Source organism: Coregonus lavaretus (assembly GCF_964263955.1).
Source record: "Coregonus lavaretus genome assembly, chromosome: 17".
Classification (NCBI taxonomy): Eukaryota; Metazoa; Chordata; class Actinopteri; order Salmoniformes; family Salmonidae; genus Coregonus; species Coregonus lavaretus.
In genome coordinates, this window is record NC_140004.1 from 47,717,198 (window position 1) to 47,739,779 (window position 22,582).

The following is a 22,582-nucleotide window of genomic DNA, read 5'->3' on the forward strand; positions in this document are numbered from 1 at the left end:
CTGCGCATGTGCTTGCACCAGGGAAGTGAGTTCGGAACAACTGAATGTATGTGTCAGACTGCTTCAGTTCTGCTGGCGCCTAGACAGCTAGGCAACCCGACCTTGCACGAATACTCCCTTAAAAGACCTTCACTTTAAAAAAAAAAAAAAGCGCCAATAGTACTGTTTGTCCATTTTGAGACGGCGTAGCCAGTATAAGCTTCCTCAAAATAGTCAGAATTAAGCTAAGATATATCAAGAATTCTGTCATTCATTTAGACGTTTTTGCCAAGAAGATCTTAGTCGCGCAATTTTGTATCTGACTAGGCTAGGACGTTTGATGCAGTATTTCTCAAGTGAAAACATTTGCATGAGAAGGAGTTGTCTGTCATTGAATGACAACAGACGAATCCCTACTCTTGACCAAACGCTGACGAGGGGGCGTAGACTTCGGCTACCGATTTTGGCTTGCCTCGATAAATTTTTAAAAATTGTTTTCCGAACAGCCGAAAAAACCCTCGCTGAAGTCCAAAACGAACAAAAACGTCATAATATATGCTTAGAACAGTTTTCGGCCGGGAAGCGTATGCCAAGTTGTTTTGAACGCGGCAATACTGACTGTCTCTTGGTCACCATGACATCCATGAAAGGGGCCCTTCCTGTGGGCGAACCTCACAACAATCAACACCCACCAAGACACGTCATTCCGCTGCCAGGCACCCATGTCATGTGACGGGGAGGTCAATGATCCTGACAAGAAAATGGCGGAATTTGAGGAGCTACGGGTAGGCTAAAATAAAATAAAAAGCATAGCCACTAGGTAGAAAGCTGTACTACGGCTAATCCTTCCATTTAATACATTTGCGTTGTCGGATAAGGCAATAAATTAGAATTCTGCTTTATAAAGGCAAAAAATACTGCATGTCTGTTGTTTTACATAGCTAACAACCGGTGCTGCTCTCGACATTAGCATGCCGCGAGCTAGCTAACAACAATTATCCACATGTAGCCATTGGCTTATCAATGCGAAATTGTTTTGTAATGTTGCTTCACTTTATCTAACAAAATGTGTGTTACCTGTTGCATGTAAATACTGTTAGTTGACTACAGTAGGTAGCTACTCATTTTACAGTCAAATAGGCTGTGCTAACATAACTAGCTATCCAGCTAGCGACTATTGTTGTTTTCAGTGTTGCTAACTAGCTGGACTGCTGTTAACTGTTATCTAAAAATAAGAGTAATTTTCAGGTTTGACATTCTAGATAAGGTTATCTAGACCAGACCGCTATAAACATTACTGTAACTAACTGTAATGTAAGATTTCAGTAAAATGATAGCGACTTTATGAATCAGTCAAATGATAGTTAGCCATCTACATAAGATGAGACCGAGGCTAAATTAGTTTAATATAAAGCTGAAGCATCCGTTTAGAACGTTTTCTCACCACCAAATATGGTAACGACAGGAAGTCCAGTCGGGGGTAGTGGGAGAAGATGGAACTAGGTGAAACTGGACCTGCATTCTGCACATTTTTCTCATCGATAAAACATCTAATATCAATAAAATGTTCTGTTCCCAAAACCAGAATTTGTTACAAACTCAATGCACTAAGTTTTATAGACTTGACACTTTGCTAAAGTGTTTTTTTTTGTGCGCACGTGCTCTTCACAGATACATGCTACAACACGTCAATAGGATCTCACTAGCTCGTGCATGCCATGACTATGAAGATGGTATATTCTGAATTAGGGGTGGATGGAGAAAAATGCACAGCTTTTTTGTTGTTTAAATAGTTTTTTTCCCCCAACTTTCAATCTTCAATATCGCTTAATTAATACTTTTCTTAAATGTAAAGTCCCCTGTTTTAGGGGACCTGCGTGGTTCTGGTACTGGTTCCGACCAACGTTTCTGCTTATAAATCGATCTGTGGACACCTTAGATCGAAATGGCTTGGGTTGAGTGATAGCCCTGGTTCCCATGGACACAGTAGTATATTTTCTGAGCCGGTGTGACATAGGATGTGAAATTTGAAGCTGGGATGTCCCTCCTACCATTTCATTCGCTCTTCCGACTGTCCATCAACTCCTGGCTGAGCCCTATGTCACAGCCCCTGTCAAAGCACATGCCTGCAATCCTTATATCGTAGCTTGGTTTCAGCACTGTAGCACATTCAGAGATCCATTTATAGCCATTAATCTAAAATAATTAATAGATTTTAAACACAAAAAAACACTTTCTGTTTGTCATAGACGGACACAATTAATATGAGATGAAAGGCGAGTTCCTAACGAGTTCAGGAAGCCAGGCTAGAGCTCTGTGAGACGTTCACAGCGATGGGGGCAGACGTTTTGATCGAGACCTTTAGAAAATATGCACATTTTCTCTAACACTAAACAAACAAATATGTATTTAACATTTATAAGGAAGGTGAAATCTTATAGTTAATCGTTTTATAATTTTATTATACTATATTTAGAAAGCATATGTCATTTCAAGCCTTATTCATGCAGTTTTGTTGAATAGGAAATGCATCATATACAATATTTAAAATGTTCATATTTTTTTGCATATTTGTGCTGTTTACTTGAGCTTGTGTCCTCAAAATTAACTACACCTCAGCAATTTATAACTATTTTTACCAGAAAGGTGAGATTTTAACCTTTTCTTGGAGTATTAAGCATTACTAGTTATTGTTTATGGCCCTCATGATAAATAATTACTTTTGCGGATTATGTAGATTTAGATTTTCGATTACATTTAGTTACATTTAACCGGTTTAAACAAAGCGTGCCATGACTGAAAAATGATATATTCTGGAGAGAAAAAATACTCATAAAAAAGCTGTGGAATTTTTCTCCACCCTCCCCTCATTCAGAATATATAATTTTCATAGTCATGCAAGAGCTGGTGAAGATTGAAAACCAGATCAGAAGATCGGATAATGTTATGTTCACATATGGAACCATGCTCATGTTCATCATTTGCAGGAATTATTGATATTTTGATACGTTTTTTCTGTTGCTATTCAAATGAATGCCCCATAACAATACCTATTTGTGTACAGCATCATTGTATAGCTTAACAAATTCTTACCACGAGCATGATTCTGCAGTCCCACAGTTTTCCTTTGCCTACCTAACCATATAGCTAGCAAATGTTGTGGTTTTTTCCTTTCTAAAGTCAACGCTCGGCCTCACTGCTCTCCATCCATCATTTGTCTGCCTTGCCCAATGCCATGCTCTCCCCGTGTTTGGTGTTTGATCTGATCTAATGGCTCTGGCGTTATTCCCATTCAACATTTTTTAGATGCTTAACGGTCACATATAATAAGGATTTCTAAGAACAAAGGAAATGCACACGTAAGAGCGATCGAGCATGGACCATATAATGAAGGGTCAGTTGGGGTTTTATTCCTTTCCTGTTCTGGGGGTGGGGGGTGGGGGTCATAAAATGTGTAATAATAATTGTGTTGGAATAGCTCTACTCTGGGTAGTTTTACCTGCCATTGACATGTTTGGTGTTTTTGCTTTGAAAGACAATATTGCTAACCTGGCTGTGTGCCATGTAAGGATAATGTGACATTTGAGTCATTATTTTGTTAGGATATCAGAATATACAGCATCCTAGTTACATACTTTTACACTTTTGACTTCTTAAAAATGGGGCTAATCAACTGTAACTTGATTTTGAACTAAAGAAAACATGGCATGAAAACTTGAATTTTCCTCAAGTGGCAAAATGATTAGCCTAATCATTCCTAATCATGTTTTATCAATGTCTTAATTGCTGCATTACATTGACAATTCTACATTTACATTTTTAGTCATTTAGCAGACGCTCTTATCCAGAGCGACTTACAGTTAGTGAGTGCATACAATTTTCCCATACTGGCAATGACATGGCAATGACATGGTAGCCTGTCTGTGTCCTCATGTCTCCCCTTGTCTCTACAGAGCATGGTATCAAGTTTCAGAGTGTCAGAGCTACAAGTGTTACTGGGCTTCGCTGGGCGAAACAAGAGTGGTCGCAAGCATGAGCTCCTTCTGAGGGTCTTGCACCTCCTGAAGAACGCCTCCTGCAGTCCAGCCGTCCAGATCAAAATCAAGGAACTTTATCGACGCCGCTATCCCAGGACGATAGACACTAGTCATACCGACTTGGCTGCCATTAAGTCTGCGTTCTCCACGGCAGCGGAAGTAGGTTGTGGTGTTACCCTGGTAACCTCTGACCTCAGTGACCTGTCCCCTGACGGCGCCGCCGGTGTCTCCCGGGACTCTGACCAGGTCTCCGATTCGCTGCTCCTCTCCGGTGATTCTCTGGTCCTGTCTGGTGATTCGCTGCAGCTCCACGAGGAGACCAATAAGGAGCTGAGGATGAACCTCCAGCAGCCCGCCCCTCTCATCCCCCCTGTCCACCCAGATGTCCAGATGAAGTCTCTGCCGTTCTACGACGTGTTGGACATCCTCATCAAACCCTCCAGCCTGGGTCAGTGTCTCTAGGAAATCTAGATGGACCACCACCATATTACTGGGCAGGCTTTACATTGATAATAATAATAATAATAATAATAATATGCCATTTAGCAGACGCTTTTATCCAAAGCGACTTACAGTCATGCGTGCATACATTTTTACGTATGGGTGGTCCCCGGGGATCGAACCCCACTACCCTGGCGTTACAAGCGCCATGCTCTACCAATTGAGCTACAGAATGATTACTGCTCCCCTCTCCTCATCTAGGTCCCTTCATGTTACTGGTCAGACTTGACATTACTGATGAAGGAGTCTGTGATGAAGTGCCTGAATGTTTGTTTATTCTGGTCATAATCTGATGTCCTTGTCTTGTTGGCCATTCCACTGTAGAGCCTTAAGCCAGCCTGTGGGCTCTAATTTTAGACACTTCTCAAGTTCTCATAGATCCAAATGATGGGTGTTGTCAATATCTCTCTGATGACGTGTACCTTCCATCATATTACCTGTCCACTGGCCAGGCTTGACGTTACTGACCAAAGACTGCAATGAAGTGTCTGAATGTTTTGTATTTGCGTCACGTCACAATCCGACGTCCTTGTTCTATTAGGAGCCAGCACTGTTCAGAGATACCACCAAGAGAAATACTTCATCTTCGCCTTGACGCCTCAACAAGTCAGGGAGGTGTGCATCTCCAGGTATGGGGGCTGCTCTCTACTCTCACAGCGCCTTACTTACTCCTGACGTCTTCCGGAATAGTTCTGTTTCTAATTATCATGTGTTCTTGTTCTTTCTTTAAAGGGACTTCCTACCAGGTGGCAGAAGAGACTACATGGTTCAGATACAACTGAGGTGAGAATAGATCGAATGCAGTCGTAATTCCAGGACCTATTCAGACACCTGGAGCCCCTGAGGGGATTTATTTCAAACAGCTTGTTTATCGCTTCTCCACATTTTGATTTTTTCTTGATTTTTTTTTTCTTGTAGGTTCTGTCTGTCAGAAACCAGTTGTCCCCAAGAAGACAACTACCCCAACAGTCTCTGCATTAAAGTTAATGGGAAGCTCTTCCCCCTGCCGGTACGTTTCTCGGCTGATATAGGATCAGGTCCCACCTGTCCATTTAATCTTATTCATTATGATCTAAAAGGCTCAAGTGATCCTAGATCAGCACAGACTAAAGTGAGACTATTTCTAATATAACGTGATGGTGAAGTTGATAACGAGTATGCTGTAAGACGTGTGTTTTGTTTTTCAGGGTTATGCCCCGCCCCCTAAAAATGGAGTGGAACAGAAGAGACCTGGAAGACCTCTAAACATCACCTCATTGGTTAGATTGTCCTCTGCCGTACCCAATCAGATCTCTGTAACATGGGCAGCCGAAATCGGAAAGGTACTGTAAGCACTAACCTTGAGGAGCAGGGCATTCTTCACTCTGTGATTGGGAACTTCATTTGTAGTAGTGGAAACTGTAAAGATGCCTTTCTGCATCATAGACTTCATCAGCCTTTCAAGCTGATATGATGTTCCAGACGTACTCCGTGTGTTGTTCAGACGTACTCCGTGTGTTGTTCAGACGTACTCCGTGTGTTGTTCAGACGTACTCCGTGTGTTGTTCAGACGTACTCCGTGTGTTGTTCAGACGTACTCCGTGTGTTGTTCAAGCGGACAGATAATTCTATTTCTGACTGTTGTTCCAGACGGACTCCGTGTGTTGTTCAAGCGGACAGATAATTCTATTTCTGACTGTTGTTCTAGACGTACTCCATGTCGGTGTACCTGGTGAGACAGCTCACATCACCTCTACTGCTGCAGAGGCTCAGGATGAAGGGCATCAGAAACCCTGACCACTCCAGAGCACTGAGTGAGCACACACACACACTTGTGTGGTCACACTCATACACACACACACACACACACACAAAAGCATACACACACAGTCTCTCTCACTCACACACACACACACACACACACACACACACACACACACACACACACACACACATAAACATAAATTGGAAGACAGGCTCATTGTAATTGATTCCCACTGAATCACACTCATACACCCGTTTATGTGTTTAATCTGTAATGTCCTTCATATCTTCCCTGTCCTCTTGCAGTAAAAGAGAAGCTGACCGCAGACCCTGACAGTGAGATTGCCACAACCAGTCTGAGAGTGTCGCTCATGTGCCCCGTGAGTAAAACATGCTGGGGAAGAAAACCTACATTTCATACAATCATGCTGCTACACTTTTACTGACAGACAAAGATATATATATAATAATAATAATAATATGCCATTCAGCAGACGCTTTTATCCAAAGCGACTTACAGTCATGTGTGCATACATTTTTGTGTATGGGTGGTCCCGGGGATCGAACCCACTACCTTGGCGTTACAAGCGCCGTGCTCTACCAGCTGAGCTACAGAGGACCACAATATAGGGTGTTACAAATATGTAAAGTGTGGTGAAACTCACTCTTGTCTCTCTCCTCCCTCTCCAGCTGGGTAAGATGCGTCTGACAGTGCCATGTCGAGCTGTCACCTGTTCCCACCTGCAGTGTTTCGACGCAGCGCTCTACCTGCAGATGAACGAGAAGAAACCCACCTGGGTCTGTCCTGTCTGTGACAAGAAGGCCCCCTACGAGAGCCTCATCATCGACGGGTTGGTACCTTTCTATAACTACACTGAACAAAAATAGAAACGCAACATGTAAAGTGTTGGTTTCATGAGCTGGAAATAAAAGAACCCAGAAATGTTCCATACGCACAATTTTTTTTATTTCTCTCAAATTTTGCGCACAAATTTGTTTACATCCCTGTTTGTGAGCATTTCTAATTTTGCCAAGATAATCCATCCACCTGACAGGTGTGGCATATCAAGAAGCTGATTAAACGGCATGATCATTACACAGGTGCACCTTGTGCTGGGGATAATAAAAGGCCACTCTAAAACGTGCAGTTTTGTCACACAACACAATGCCGCAGATGTCTGAAGTTTTGAGGGAGCGTGTAATTGGCATGCTGACTGCAGGAATGTCCACCAGAGATGTTGCCAGACAATTTGTTCATTTCTCTACTATAAGCCGCCACCATGCAGCCAACCTGAAAAATACTTTACAGGTTAGCTAGACTCATCCCTGAGCATGTGTGCCAAATTCCATCACTTTGAGACAAACAGATCAAGAGATTTTTAACAAGTGCCCTTTAAAGCGCCACCTTGTGGTCAATATGAATGTGCTTGCGTATGTTGAGTCTTGTTTGGACAATGTTTGGAACATTTGTACCAAGTTTTGTTAGAATGCGAATATCCGTGTCGGAGTTGTATTCCATTTATTTTCCAGACCACGCCCACATGAATATTTATTGGTCACTAGCGGCCATGTTTGAGATACTATCGCGCAATAACATAATTTGTGATTGGTCCGTAGATGCCACATATCCAGTTTTGGTCATTTGGTGCCAGAGGAGTAGCGTTTTAAAGTGTTTTTAAACTAAATTTAAAAATGGCAGAAAATCCATCGTGGTGGACTTTATGGGTCCTTGAGGGAAATGTATTATTTTGTGAGGAGCGGGACCTATGTACTGAATTGCAGGACTCTAGGCCATGGGGTGAGGGGCGTGACCTTTTCAAAGTTAGCATTTTTAATCGCTTGTTAAAGCACCACCATGTTACCATGGTGTTGGATGAGAGGGTGTGGCCTCAAGCAAGGTTACTACCTCCTAGGCCTTACCATCTCACGGAAATTTGCTTTAAATCAGCAGAAGGAAAATAATAAACAATGGCAACGAATACACGGTGTTACCCTGGTAACCTCTGACCTCAGGGTTTCGCTGCTGAACCCTTAATAATAATAATAACACCTGGATATATCCTGTGTGTGACATCATCGACGGGTCAGTGAGGGGGGGAATCTACTGTTAGACTTCTCATTCCATTTTTATTAGTAACGTTTTATTTTACATCCCGGTTGTTGCCGCGGCAATGATCTTGTAACTATGTTAGACTGTATTAGCTGAGCTGAATGGTATAAATAGATCTTGTAACTATGTAACTACGAGTGTATTAGTGACTTGCGAAAGTATTCACCCCCCTTGGCATTTTTCCTATTTTGTTGCCTTACAACCTGGAATTAAAATTGATTTTTTGGGGGGGTTTGTATCATTTGATTTACACAACATGCCTACCACTTTGAAGATGCAAAAATATTTTTTTATTCTGAAACAAACAAGAAATAAGACAAAAAAAAACAGAACTTGAGCGTGCATAACTATTCACCCCCCCCCCCCCCAAAGTCAATACTTTGTAGAGCCACCCTTTGCAGCAATTACAGCTGCAAGTCTCTTGGGGTATGTCTCTATAAGCTTGGCACATCTAGCCACTGGGATTTTTGCCCATTCTTCAAGGCAAAACTGCTCCAGCTCATTCAAGTTGGATGGTTTCCGCTGGTGTACAGCAATCTTTGTCATACCACAGATTCTCAATTGGATTGAGGTCTGGGCTTTGACTAGGCCATTCCAAGACATTTACATTTTCCCCCTTAAACCACTTGAGTGTTGCTTTAGCAGTATGCTTAGGGTCATTGTCCTGCTGGAAGGTGAACCTCCAGCCCAATCTCAAATCTCTGGAAGACTGAAACAGGTTTCCCTCAATAATTTCCCTGTATTTAGCGCCATCCATCATTCCTTCAATTCTGACCAGTTTCCCAGTCCCTGCCGATGGAACAATTTAGTTTCATCTGACCAGAGTACCTTCTTCCATATGTTTGGGGAGTCTCCCACGTGCCTTTTGGCGAACACTAAACGTGTTTGCTTATTTTGTTCTTTAAGCAATGGCTTTTTTCTGGCCACTCTTCCGTAAAGCCCAGCTCTGTGGAGTGTACGGCTTAAAGTGGTCCTATGGACAGATACTCCAATCTCCGATGTGGTGCTTTGCAGCTCCTTCAGGGTTATCTTTGGTCTCTTTGTTGCCTCTCTGATTAATGCCCTCCTTGCCTGGTCCGTGAGTTTTGGTGGGCGGCCCTCTCTTGGCAGGTTTGTTGTGGTGCCATATTCTTTCAATATTTTAATAATGGATTTAATGGTGCTCCGTGGGATGTTCAAAGTTTCTAATATTTGTTTATAACCCAACCCTGATCTGTACTTCTCCACAACTTTGTCCCTGACCTGTTTGGAGAGCTCCTTGGTCTTCATGGTGCCGCTTGCTTGGTGGTGCCCCTTGCTTAGTGGTGTTGCAGACTCTGGGGCCTTTCAGAACAGGTGTATATACACTGAGATCATGTGACAGATCATGTGACACTTAGATTGGACACAGGTGGACTTTATTTAACTAATTATGTGACTTCTGGAGGTAATTGGTTGCACCAGATCTTATTTAGGGGCTTCATAGCAAAGGGGGTGAATACATATGCACGCACCACTTTGCCGTTATTTATTTGTACACATTTTTTGAAACAAGTAATTTTTTTCATTTCACTTCACTAATTTGGACTATTTTGTGTATGTCCATTACATGAAATCCAAATAAAAATCGATTTAAATTACAGGTTGTAATGCAACAAAATAGGAAAAACGCCATGGGGGAGGAATACATTTGCAAAGCACTGTATTAGCTGAGGTTAAATAGAGCCCTGAATGGTATAAATAGCAGAACTGAATACTGTAGTGTTCTATTTAAGCAATAAGGCCAGAGGGGGTGTGGTATATGGCCAATATACCACGGCTAAGGGCTGTTCTTACGCACGACGCAACGCGGAGTGCCTGGACACAGCCCTTAGCCGTGGTATATTGGCCATATACCCCAAATCTCCGAGGTGCCTTATTGCTATTATAAACTGGTGACCAACGTAATTAGAGCAGTAAAAAATAAATGTTTTGTCATACACGTGGTATACGATCTGAAATACCACGACTGTCAGCCAATCAGCATTCAGGGCTCGAACCACCCAGTTTATAATGAACTTTTAGAACATGAATGGAATGTCAAAGGAACGTCATTGGAACACGGGAGTCTCTGTCCCTCTCTCTGTCTGTCAGGTTGTTCATGGAGATTCTGAACGACTGCTCTGATGTGGATGAGATCAAGTTCCAGGAGGATGGGACCTGGTGCCCCATGAGACCAAAGAAAGAGGCCCTCAATGTGTCCTCAACCTGTATCCCAAAAATAGAACGTAAGTCCTCCTATAGACGTCAGCCGTCACTGCTATAAATACTGTATCCACAATATACCTACTGGTCGATCTGTTACTTGATACTTTCCAAATCTTTACACCCCCCCCCCCCCCAAAGCGCGTCTGTGTGCCGTGGTCCCCTCCCACAGCGAGCCCAGCTCGGCCAATAAGAAGGCAGACGTGATCGACCTGACCCTGGAGAGCTCGTCAGAGGAGGAGGAGGAGGAGGAGGATCCTGACCCGCCGCTGAAGAAGAGATGCCTCTACATGTCCAAGACGGAGGAGGTGCACGCCAAGGGGTGGGTTGACTGGCCTTCACGGGTCTCTCCTAGGGCTGTGGTGGTCCTTACATTCCGTCAGCCGGTAACTGTCATGCAAATAACTGCCGGTCTCACGGTAATTGACCGTTAATTAATATAAACACTTTCGGCGTCTCCGGGCCTCCACGCATACAGGCCACTGATGCGGATCTTTTTTTTTTAGAACATCTACATTTAAAAAAGTAGAATAAATCAATTAAATATACACATCACAATAAAATGCAAGGTTTTTTTTAGTTGTGATGGGCCTACAAACCTTAGAATGTCTTAGAAAGCTAAACCTATGGGCTGGCTGCATGATGTAATGCTATTGGCGATTTGGAAAAGGCATAGGTTCTGATCCTTTCTTCCCGCGGAGGGAGAGAGAGAATATCATTGCTGCTCTGCTTGTGTGGCAAAGCAAGTTAGGAGATATTTAATCAATGGAAGATGGAATTAAAATGGCAGAATTCAAAGTGAAATGAGAAGGAAAGGCTACAACGACCAGAAGCCAACAGGTAGGCAGCCATTTATAATGTTGTTATGTGTTTGGCTAACTTTAGGATGGTGACAAACACAGTAATGTTATGGCTAGCCTCAATTAGCCTAGTTAGCTAGCTTCTCTCGGTGTGATGCAGTCGAGACATGTAGTATTTACTCTGATAAATAACTAGCAAGACCTTAGTCTAGCGGGAGATACCAGCCCTCTTTCCCCCACCGTGTCTCTCTTTCTCCCCCACCGTGTGTCTCTCTCTCTCCCCCACCGTGTCTCTCTCTCTCTCCCCCACCGTGTGTCTCTCTCTCTCTCCCCCCTGTGTCTCTCTCTCCCCCACCGTGTCTCTCTCTCTCTCCCCCCCGTGTCTCTCTCTCCCCCACCGTGTGTCTCTCTCTCCCCCACCGTGCCTGCTCAAAGCCTCCCACAACTTACTTTTACATTTACGCCCCGCACGGCTCCTCCCCCGCTCCCTAGTAACCTACAACTCTGGCTCCTCCCCCTCTCCCTAGTAGCCTACAGCTCTGGCTCCTCCCCCTCCCCCTAGTAGCCTACAGCTCTGGCTCCTCCCCCGCTCCCTAGTAGCCTACAGCTCTGGCTCCTCCCCCTCTCCCTAGTAGCCTACAGCTCTGGCTCCTCCCCCTCTCCCTAGTAACCTACAACTCTGGCTCCTCCCCCTCTCCCTAGTAGCCTACAGCTCTGGCTCCTCCCCCTCCCCCTAGTAACCTACAGCTCTGGCTCCTCCCCCGCTCCCTAGTAGCCTACAGCTCTGGCTCCTCCCCCGCTCCCTAGTAGCCTACAGCTGTGGCTCCTCCCCCGCTCCCTAGTAGACTACAGCTCTGGCTCCTCCCCCTCTCCCTAGTAGCCTACAGCTCTGGCTCCTCCCCCTCTCCCTAGTAGACTACAGCTCTGGCTCCTCCCCCTCTCCCTAGTAGCCTACAGCTCTGGCTCCTCCCCCTCTCCCTAGTAGCCTACAGCTCTGGCTCCTCCCCCGCTCCCTAGTAGACTACAGCTCTGGCTCCTCCCCCGCTCCCTAGAAGCCTACAGCTGTGGCTCCTCCCCCGGATGTGCTTCTCTCTCCTGTTTCTCCGTAGGTCCGGTTAATAAAGAAGCAAAATGATCTGCTGCTTCCCTTACTCGGACCGGACATGGACCCGACCTGGTCCATACGGTGACGGGTCTGGTTGTCCTTAGGTCCGTTGGGAACGGGTTTTAAAAATATATTTTTGCATATTGGGTCCGGGGCTTTCCTATGTCCATTTCGGAACGGGACTTCTAACTCCCATCACCATTTGTACTCATCATTCAGATTATTAAAATGTATTCATTAAGTTTTTTTGAGTGATTAGAGGGACTATAGCGAGGGCCGTTGGGTAGGCTTGAGTTTATTAAATGGATCACAACATTTTCTTTGCTACTTTGGGTAGAAAAAACTATTTTCTTTTTCTTATCCAGAGCAACTTACAGGAGAAATTAGGGTTGTGCCTTGCTTAAGGGCACATCGACAGATTTTTCACCTAGTCGGCTCGGGGATTAGAACCAGCGACCTTTCGGTAACTGGTACTACGCTCTTACCCACTAAGCTACCTGCAAAATAGCTTTTGCTCATGGTGAAAATAAATAGTTTGGTCATCCTCACAAGTCAAGCCAGTCCTCCATGAAAGCAGCTCAGTTTGTCTGTGTCTGATCCATAGATGCAACTTATCAAGTTTCATGCAGAACGGTCATTCGGTGCCAGAGGAGTAGCTTTTTAAAGTATTTTTTCACAAAATTGCATGAGAGGGTCTGGACTATGGGCCTTAACCATTTTACATTTTAGTAATTTAGCAGACGCTCTTATCCAGACCGACTTACATGAGCAATTAGGTTTAAGTGCCTTGCTCAAGGGCACATCGACAGATTTTTTCACCTAGTCGGCTCGGGGATTAGAACCAGCGACCTTTCGGTTACTGGCACTACGCTCTTAACCACTAAGCTTCCTGACGCCATGTCATTAACCATGTCTAGTTGCACCCTCCTCTGCCTTACCGTCTCACAGGAATTTGCATGTTAATTTTCCTCGCAAGAAGAACCGGCATAATTATAATTAAAGTGCAAGCAGTATTGCCGGGGTTCAAGCTGTGGGCCCACTCTGCCACCATCAGGACTGAATGTACACATCACTCTAGGATGAGCTACTTCAGTACTGTTTACCGTGCTTGGCAAATATCACAACTCAAAATCAATGCAATATACTTTAGATGTATCTTGGACAATTTTGTATGATATTGACTACTGTAAACTTCTTCTCCTGAACCTCTACTGTAAGCCTCTTCTCCTGCACCTCCGGATCGATTGGAACCAAATTTGGTATATAGCGTCTATGGATGCACGTCTTTAAACACAACATTTTCCAAGAGTCTAGCTAAAACCACATGGCTGCTATGATTCAATGAGCTTGCATGAACAGCGCCACCATACGGCCATACTCAACCATACTCTACAGGTTAGCTAGACTCACCTCCCTGAGTGTGTGTACCAAATTTCATATCTGAGTCAAACAGATCAAGAGATATAAACATGTGCCCGTTATAGCGCCACCGTGTGTTCGATCAGAAGTGTGCTTGCATATGCTGTCTTGACAGTGTTTGAAACATGTACTCCAAGTTTTGTTACAATGTTAATATTATTTTCTGATCTGTATGAATTTATGTGACAGACCACGCCCACGTGAATGTTTATTGGTCAGCAGCAGCCATGTTGTTTGACATACTAGCCTAGACAATGTTGCGTTGGGAGACATAGATGCCATTTATCAAGTTTTGTGCAGATCGGTAATTCGGTGCCAGAGGAGCAGCGTTTTGATTGCTTTTCAATGTAAAATGGTGGAAAATGTATCACGTGGGGACTTTATGGGTTATTGAGGCAAATGTGTTCCTTGTGAGGAGAGGGACCACATCTAGGGCTCTAGCTCATGCTTTCAAAGTGTGTTATAGCACCACCTTGTGGCTAATTGGCATTTGATTGTACGAGAGGGTGTGGCCCTTGTCCCTTTACCATCATGCCAGGTTGCTGCAACCTAAGCCTTACCATCTCACGGGAATTTGCATTAGATTTTTTTTGCGTTACGGAAGAAAATGAATAATAATTAAAGCTGCAAGCAGCGTTGCCGGGGTTCAGCTGCGTGCCCATTGTGCCACCGTCAGGAAAAATTGGACACGTTTCCCTAGGAGGAGTTACTTCTGTACTGTTTGCCATACTTGCCAAATATCAGAACTCAAAATAAAACGGATCATTTTTGGGACCATTTTCAGTGATGTTGACTACTTTAAACATCGTCTTCTCCAGGACTGCTGGACCGATCTTGGTACATAGCATCCATGTACCCATGTTTTTAAACGCAAAATTTTTTTCCCAGGACTTAAACAATATGGCCGCTATGAGTCAATGAGCTTGCATGAATGGTTCTTCCTGTCCAACAGCGCCACCATGTGGCCAAAATAAACCACACTTTATAGGTTAGCTGGACTCACATCCCTGAGCATGTGTGCCAAATGTCATCACTCTGAGTCAAACCGATCAAGAGATATAAGCATGTGCCCTTTAAAGCGCCACCATGTGGTCGATCTGAATGTGCTTGCGTAGGTTGAGTCTTGACAGTGTTGGGGATTATTTGGCTGAAATATGGCACAATTTCCACAATTTAAATCAGTTTGCATCCGTTTCACTGAGGGACTTATAATTGGAAGGTAAACCTCAAAATCAACTATTGTGGCTGGCTAATAGTTATTGTGGCTAGCTTCACATAGGTCAGTTCTCCGTATAACAGCAACATGCTAACAGCAGCCTATTTTAACCCACTGTAAATGTTGTGTCATCTGAACCTTAGTGAAACTGTACACTTGTTTCTAAAACGAACCTCAGTTAGATAAGTGCCCTATGAAACATGAAGTTTAGTGGTCTGTGTCAAATACACTTAAAACAGACTGTAGGCCTAAGCAACGTAAAGTAACGTTAGGCAGCTAACGCTACTACCTATGTTTAAACGTAGCTAGCTAGCCAGCTAAGATTAAGTTAGCTACCACCTAACCAATTGAGCTCAAGTGGCACTGTCAGTCTGACACTAGGAGCAATCAAATAACTTAGATAAAACCACTTGCAAAATAGACTCAGCGATGTGACGTTGATGCAGAAAGTAAATCGCCGAATGGGTCAATTTCCGCAACTAAGAGTTCAGAAGCGTGAGGCTCAACTTCTCCACTGGTTTGGTTGTACAACACTGTTACTTAGCTAGCTAGTTAGCGTGGAACCCCGTATTATTGGCATATTCAACAGCGTTAAAAAATATATATTACCTTCAACAGTGTCTCCACCAATCTTGTCCCTGACATCCTTGGAGAGCTCTTTGGTCTTGGCCACGGTGGAGAGTTTGGAATCTGATAGATTGATTGCTTCTGTGGACAGGTGTCTTTTATACAGGTAACAAACTGAGATTAGGAGCACTCCCTTTAAGAGTGTGCTCCTAATCTCAGCTCGTTACCTGTATAAAAGACACCTGGGAGCCAGAAATCTTTCTGATTGAGAGGGGGTCAAATACTTACTTCCCTCATTAAAATGCAAATCAATTTCTAACATTTTTGACATGCGTTTTTCTGATTATTTTTTAAAATATTCTGTCTCTCACTGTTCAAATAAACCTACCATTAAAATTATAGACTGATCATGTCTTTGTCAGTGGGAAAACGTACAAAATCAGCAGGGGATCAAATACTTTTTCCCCTCACTGTAGCTACTAGCGATAGCCTTAGTGGCTAACGCTCGCTAGCTTCATGATACGGCCAAGAGTAGCCAATCTAAACTACACTATTATGGCCTCTTACACTAACATTACCCACTAAGTAAAACCTAAAAAAGTATGACCAACTCAGATACAACTGGTACCAATGTCAGACATACACACTATTTTGCACAACCACCTAGGGTGGGCCGTATCCAGATTTTCATATCGTCATACCGTCCTTCTCTCACCCGGGGTAGATGGTATTACCGGTTTAGTACACAAGGGGCCGCACCCCAAAAAAAATTATAAAAAGCCCATTGGGTGTCTAATACTAGAATGCTAACAAAATTAGGACAAGTAATAATGCATTTCCATGGAGGCTGCTAGCTAAATATGCTAACGAGTACAAATCAAAATAAACAAATGACAAAGACAGGCAATCCAGCTCATAAAGTTATACATATATAGGTAGGAGCTACTGAATGTCATTTTTGCTGAGTTTGGACATTTACAAGCGGATGTGAACGAGAGACATTGTGCAAATGAACAAAGTTTTGACGCATGCAGGACTGGCTCTCCAGCAGCATGTCTACATGGATGTGTGTTGCTAGGGAAACGGGAGCATGCAGGACTGGCTCTCCAGCAGCATGTCTACATGGATGTGTGTTGCTAGGGCAACGGGAGCATGCAGGACTGGCTCTCCAGCAGCATGTCTACATGGATGTGTGTTGCTAGGGCAACGGGACTCCAAAAAACAAGATGGCAGTGACAGTTGTACAAATACAGCGCATTCGGAAAGTATTCAGACCCCTTGACTTTTTCCACATTTTGTTATGTTACAGCCTTATTCTAAAATGTATTACATTGTTTTTTCCCTCAATCTACACACAAAAGTCCATAATGACAAAGCAAAAACAGGTTTTCGGAAATATATAAAACGGAAATATCACATTTACATAAGTATTAAGACCCTTTACTCAGTGCTTTGTTGAAGCACCTTTGGCAGCGATTACAGCCTCGAGTCTTCTTGGGTATGACACTACAAGCTTGGCACACCTGTATTTGGGGAGTTTCTCCCATTCTTCTCTGCAGATCCTCTCAAGCGCTGTCAGATTGGATGGGGAGCGTTGCTGCACAGCTATTATCAGGTCTCTCCAGAGATGTTCGATTGGGTTCAAGTCCAGGCTCTGGCTGGGTCACTAAAGGTCATTCAGAGACTTGCCCCGAAGCCACTCCTGCGAGGTCTTGGCTGTGTGCTTAGGGTCGTTGTCCTGTTGGAAGGTGACACTTCGCCCCAGTCTGAGGTCCTGAGTGCTTTGGAGCAGGTTTTCATCAAGGATCTCTCTGTACTTTGCTCCGTTCATCTTTCCCTCGATCCTTACTAGTCTCCCAGTCCCTGCTGCTGAAAGACATCCCCACAGCATGATGCTGCCACCACCATGCTTCACCGTAGGGATGGTGCCAGGTTTCCTCCGGACGTGACGCTTGGCATTCAGGCAAAAAAGTTCAATCTTGGTTTCATCAGACCAGAGAATCTTGTTTCTCATGGTCTGAGATTCCTTTAAGTGCCTTTTGGCTAACTCCAAGCGGGCTGTCATGTGCCTTTTACTGAGGAGTGGCTTCTGTCTGGCCACTCAACCATAAAGGCCTGATTGGTGGAGCTGCAGAGATGATTGTCCTTCTGGAAGGTTCTCCCATCTCCACAGAGAAACTCTAGAGCTCTGTCAGAGTGACCATCGGGTTCTTGGTCACCTCCCTGACCAAGGCCCTTCTCCCCCGATTGCTCAGTTTGGCCGGGCGGCCAGCTCTAGGAAGAGTCTTGGTGGTTCCAAACTTCTTCCATTTAAGAATGATGGAGGCCACTGTGTTCTTGGGGACCTTCAATGCTGCAGAAATGTTTTGGTACCCTTCCCCAGATCTGTGCCTCGACACAATCCTGTCGAGGAGCTCTGTGGACAATTCCTTTTTATTTGTAATACATTTGCACACAAACTGTTTTCGCTTTGTCATTATGGGGTATTGTGTGTAGATTGATGAGGAAAAAATATATTTTTATCAATTTTAGGCTTTAACGTAACAATGTGGAAAAAGTGAAGGGGTCTGAATACTTTCCGAATGCAGTGTAGAGAACTGATCCTGTATACTGGTTGTTGGGGTGGGATTGGTGTGTCCATAGGTGGCTTTTATTGGATTCCTCATGTCTTACTCATTGTTAGGAAGAATTATGATCAAACTCTGTTGTTTGGTACTATATTTCTTGAAGATCAAAATTAAACCTTTTAAAATTAAAATAGCACATTTGGGTGTAATCAATTAGCTTAATTTCTCAGAGTTCAAATTATATTTAAACAATGTTTCAGGAAAGTTAATCTTATCTGTTTCTAACTATAGAAACGATTTCAGCACAATCTGAGATGGTGGGTGTCAGTCATCTTTCTTGTGCTTTTTGAGGTGCAATGACCCTAGTCTTAACTAGTCTGTAACTTAACTAGTCTGTAACTTAACTAGTCTGTAACTTAACTAGTCTGCTTCTACATGTCAAAGACAGGCAAGGTGTCATCTTCACTTAACTCAGCGAAATGACATGACCACAAGCAGCAGTGTGAATAACGTACTGCGACGTAGAGTTATGCCGGAGGCTGAACCTGTGAGCACCCGCACAGGGCATCCGCTTCACTCGGCTGTAATGTGATAGCTGTGTAACAACTCCTAAAAAGAGTCAACTCTAGCTCTGTGCTATTTGTTGTTGGCCCGTTGACGATGTTTAATTTTGTGTATCGCTGAATCTACCCTGTGTTTCTAACCTTCAGAGTGTTGACGTACCAGCCGTCGACGGTGCGCCTGCCAAACGTACAGGCCCTGGACACGCCCTACCTGATGTCTTCACTAGCAGACTATGCAGTCCCCTTCCACCACTCTACCCTGTCCACCATCCCTACAGACATGCAGAGTAAGTAACCCTGTCACCATCCCTACAGACAGGAACAGGAAGTCACACTGTCCACCATCCCTATAGACAGGAACAGGAAGTAACCCTGTCACCATCCCTATAGACAGGAACAGGAAGTAACCCTGTCACCATCCCTACAGACAGGAACAGGAAGTCACACTGTCCACCATCCCTATAGACAGGAACAGGAAGTAACCCTGTCACCATCCCTATAGACAGGAACAGGAAGTAACCCTGTCACCATCCCTATAGACAGGAACAGGAAGTCACCCTGTCACCATCCCTACAGACATGCAGAGTAAGTCACCCTGTCACCATCCCTATAGACAGGAACAGGAAGTAACCCTGTCACCATCCCTATAGACAGGAACAGGAAGTCACCCTGTCACCATCCCTACAGACATGCAGAGTAAGTCACCCTGTCACCATCCCTACAGACAGGAACAGGAAGTCACCCTGTCACCATCCCTACAGACATGCAGAGTAAGTCACCCTGTCACCATCCCTACAGACATGCAGAGTAAGTCACCCTGTCACCATCCCTACAGACATGCAGAGTAAGTAACCCTGTCACCATCCCTATAGACAGGAACAGGAAGTCACCCTGTCACCATCCCTACAGACATGCAGAGTAAGTCACCCTGTCACCATCCCTATAGACAGGGACAGGAAGTAACCCTGTCACCATCCCTATAGACAGGAACAGGAAGTCACCCTGTCACCATCCCTACAGACATGTAGAGGAAGTCACCCTGTCACCATCCCTATAGACAGGAACAGGAAGTCACCCTGTCACCATCCCTATAGACAGGAACAGGAAGTCACCCTGTCACCATCCCTACAGACGTGTAGAGGAAGTCACCCTGCCACCATCCCTACAGACAGGAACAGGAAGTAACCCTGTCACCATCCCTACAGACATGTAGAGGAAGTCACCCTGTCACCATCCCTATAGACAGGGACAGGAAGTCACCCTGTCACCATCCCTACAGACATGCAGAGTAAGTCACCCTGTCACCATCCCTACAGACAGGAACAGGAAGTAACCCTGTCACCATCCCTATAGACAGGAACAGGAAGTCACCCTGTCACCATCCCTACAGACATGTAGAGGAAGTCACCCTGTCACCATCCCTACAGACAGGAACAGGAAGTCACCCTGTCACCATCCCTATAGACAGTAACAGGAAGTCACCCTGTCACCATCCCTACAGACAGGAACAGGAAGTCACCCTGTCACCATCCCTATAGACAGGAACAGGAAGTCACCCTGTCACCATCCCTACAGACAGGAACAGGAAGTAACCCTGTCACCATCCCTATAGACAGGAACAGGAAGTCACCCTGTCACCATCCCTACAGACATGTAGAGGAAGTCACCCTGTCACCATCCCTACAGACAGGAACAGGAAGTCACCCTGTCACCATCCCTATAGACAGGAACAGGAAGTCACCCTGTCACAATCCCTACAGACAGGAACAGGAAGTCACCCTGTCACCATCCCTATAGACAGGAACAGGAAGTCACCCTGTCACCATCCCTACAGACAGGAACAGGAAGTTACCCTGTCACCATCCCTATAGACAGGAACAGGAAGTCACCCTGTCACCATCCCTACAGACAGGAACAGGAAGTCACCCTGTCACCATCCCTATAGACAGGAACAGGAAGTCACCCTGTCACCATCCCTACAGACAGGAACAGGAAGTAACCCTGTCACCATCCCTATAGACAGGAACAGGTAGTCACCCTGTCACCATCCCTACAGACAGGAACAGGAAGTAACCCTGTCACCATCCCTATAGACAGGAACAGGAAGTCACCCTGTCACCATCCCTACAGACAGGAACAGGAAGTCACCCTGTCACCATCCCTATAGACAGGAACAGGAAGTCACCCTGTCACCATCCCTACAGACAGGAACAGGAAGTTACCCTGTCACCATCCCTATAGACAGGAACAGGAAGTCACCCTGTCACCATCCCTACACACAGTAAGTCACCCTGTCACCATCCCTATAGACAGGAACAGGAAGTCACCCTGTCACCATCCCTACAGACAGGAACAGGAAGTTACCCTGTCACCATCCCTATAGACAGGAACAGGAAGTCACCCTGTCACCATCCCTACAGACAGGAACAGGAAGTTACCCTGTCACCATCCCTATAGACAGGAACAGGAAGTTACCCTGTCACAATCCTTACAGACAGGAACAGGAAGTCACCCTGTCACCATCCCTACAGACAGGAACAGGAAGTCACCCTATTACCAGTGGAGCTAGTTCTCAGATGTCTGGGGAATCAGGAGAGAGTGAGGAAGTCCTCCAAACAGGAGTTCTGGAAAACCTGTGAATTTCCGGAACTTTGCAACCCTAGTTGGTGCTTCGACCTGCTTGTCCTGCCAATCAAACAATGACATGTTTTGTTTAAATGTCTGGTAATAGCCATGTCTGTGATGTAGCTTTGAGTTCAGAGGAGGAGAGTGAAACAATCTTTTCCCCTCTCAACTAGGTCTGGATCTGTTCTCGCTGATCCAAGGTGACTCACAGCATTACAGAGCTCCCATGTTCCTGGATAACCTGACCAGCAGCCTGCAGGGTGCCACCACTAGCGCCGCCCTGGTGTCCTCTTCTAGCCAGTACGAGCCCAGCTCCCACCACCACACCACCACCACCTCCTCATCCTCCCATGAGACTGGGGTTATCACCGGGGGGGCAGGGTCAAACAGCATGTCAGACATCATCTCATTGGACTGATCCTCTGGTCCCTGAGAGCTCATTGGACTAAGCCTCCTATCAGACACAAAGCCTTCGAGGACTGAGGTAGTGCGCTATATAGGGAATATCGTGCCATTTTGGACGCACACCATGTCCACAGGCCACCGTGGGACAGGGAGATCCCAGAGCTAGGCTAAGTGGTCTGCTTCCCTGGGTTCCTTTCCTTTTATCGGTCTATGAACAATTGGAACAGATGACAGAGTTGTCTGTCTGCTAGTGAAGTTAGGACACATTGCTTTCTTTCACCATGCCCCCTGCTTTGCTAGATCAGTGCCGATGAAAGGAAACTAGGAGAGGAAGCCATTTTAGATAGTTGAGACTGTTGGACCCATTGACTCCAAAGCCTTTTCTCAATTGGATTTGCTCAACTCCTGCATCCTCTCTCGCCTCCTTTTGAAAAAGGTCAAAGGTTAATCGAGGTGAATGAACGTGGACGAAAATGACATTTACAGGGGTGGATCCCAAAATGTGTAGTGATTTTTTTTTTTTAACCGAATGAAGTTAGTTGTGCAAGACATTTTATAGCTACAACGATAAGTAGCATGTAGATTATAAACGTCTGTATGCTTTTCTCCTCCCACAAAACAACAGCTGATTCAAAGGGGGCAGATTTCAAAACTCTTCCGTGAAGGACTCCGGTAGGATACACATGACTATCCTCGAGGAAAGGTGGCTTTCGAGGAGAGGA

The 22,582-nt window shown here is 44.8% G+C and overlaps 1 protein-coding gene across 1 annotated transcript; it reads left to right on the plus strand.

The window, feature by feature from the left end:
• The first annotated feature begins 711 nt into the window (after window positions 1–711).
• Window positions 712–21,960, plus strand: pias2 (protein inhibitor of activated STAT, 2). The gene is made up of 14 exons (XM_084181140.1): window positions 712–764; window positions 3,286–3,373; window positions 3,933–4,464; window positions 5,059–5,146; window positions 5,250–5,300; window positions 5,436–5,526; window positions 5,705–5,839; window positions 6,205–6,310; window positions 6,567–6,640; window positions 6,951–7,111; window positions 10,483–10,616; window positions 10,735–10,915; window positions 18,978–19,117; window positions 21,629–21,960. The coding sequence occupies exons 3-14, from the start codon at window positions 3,936–3,938 to the stop codon at window positions 21,871–21,873; spliced, it is 1,935 nt and encodes a 644-aa protein (XP_084037266.1). The 5' UTR covers window positions 712–764; window positions 3,286–3,373; window positions 3,933–3,935; the 3' UTR covers window positions 21,874–21,960.
• Window positions 21,961–22,582: the final 622 nt, after the last annotated feature.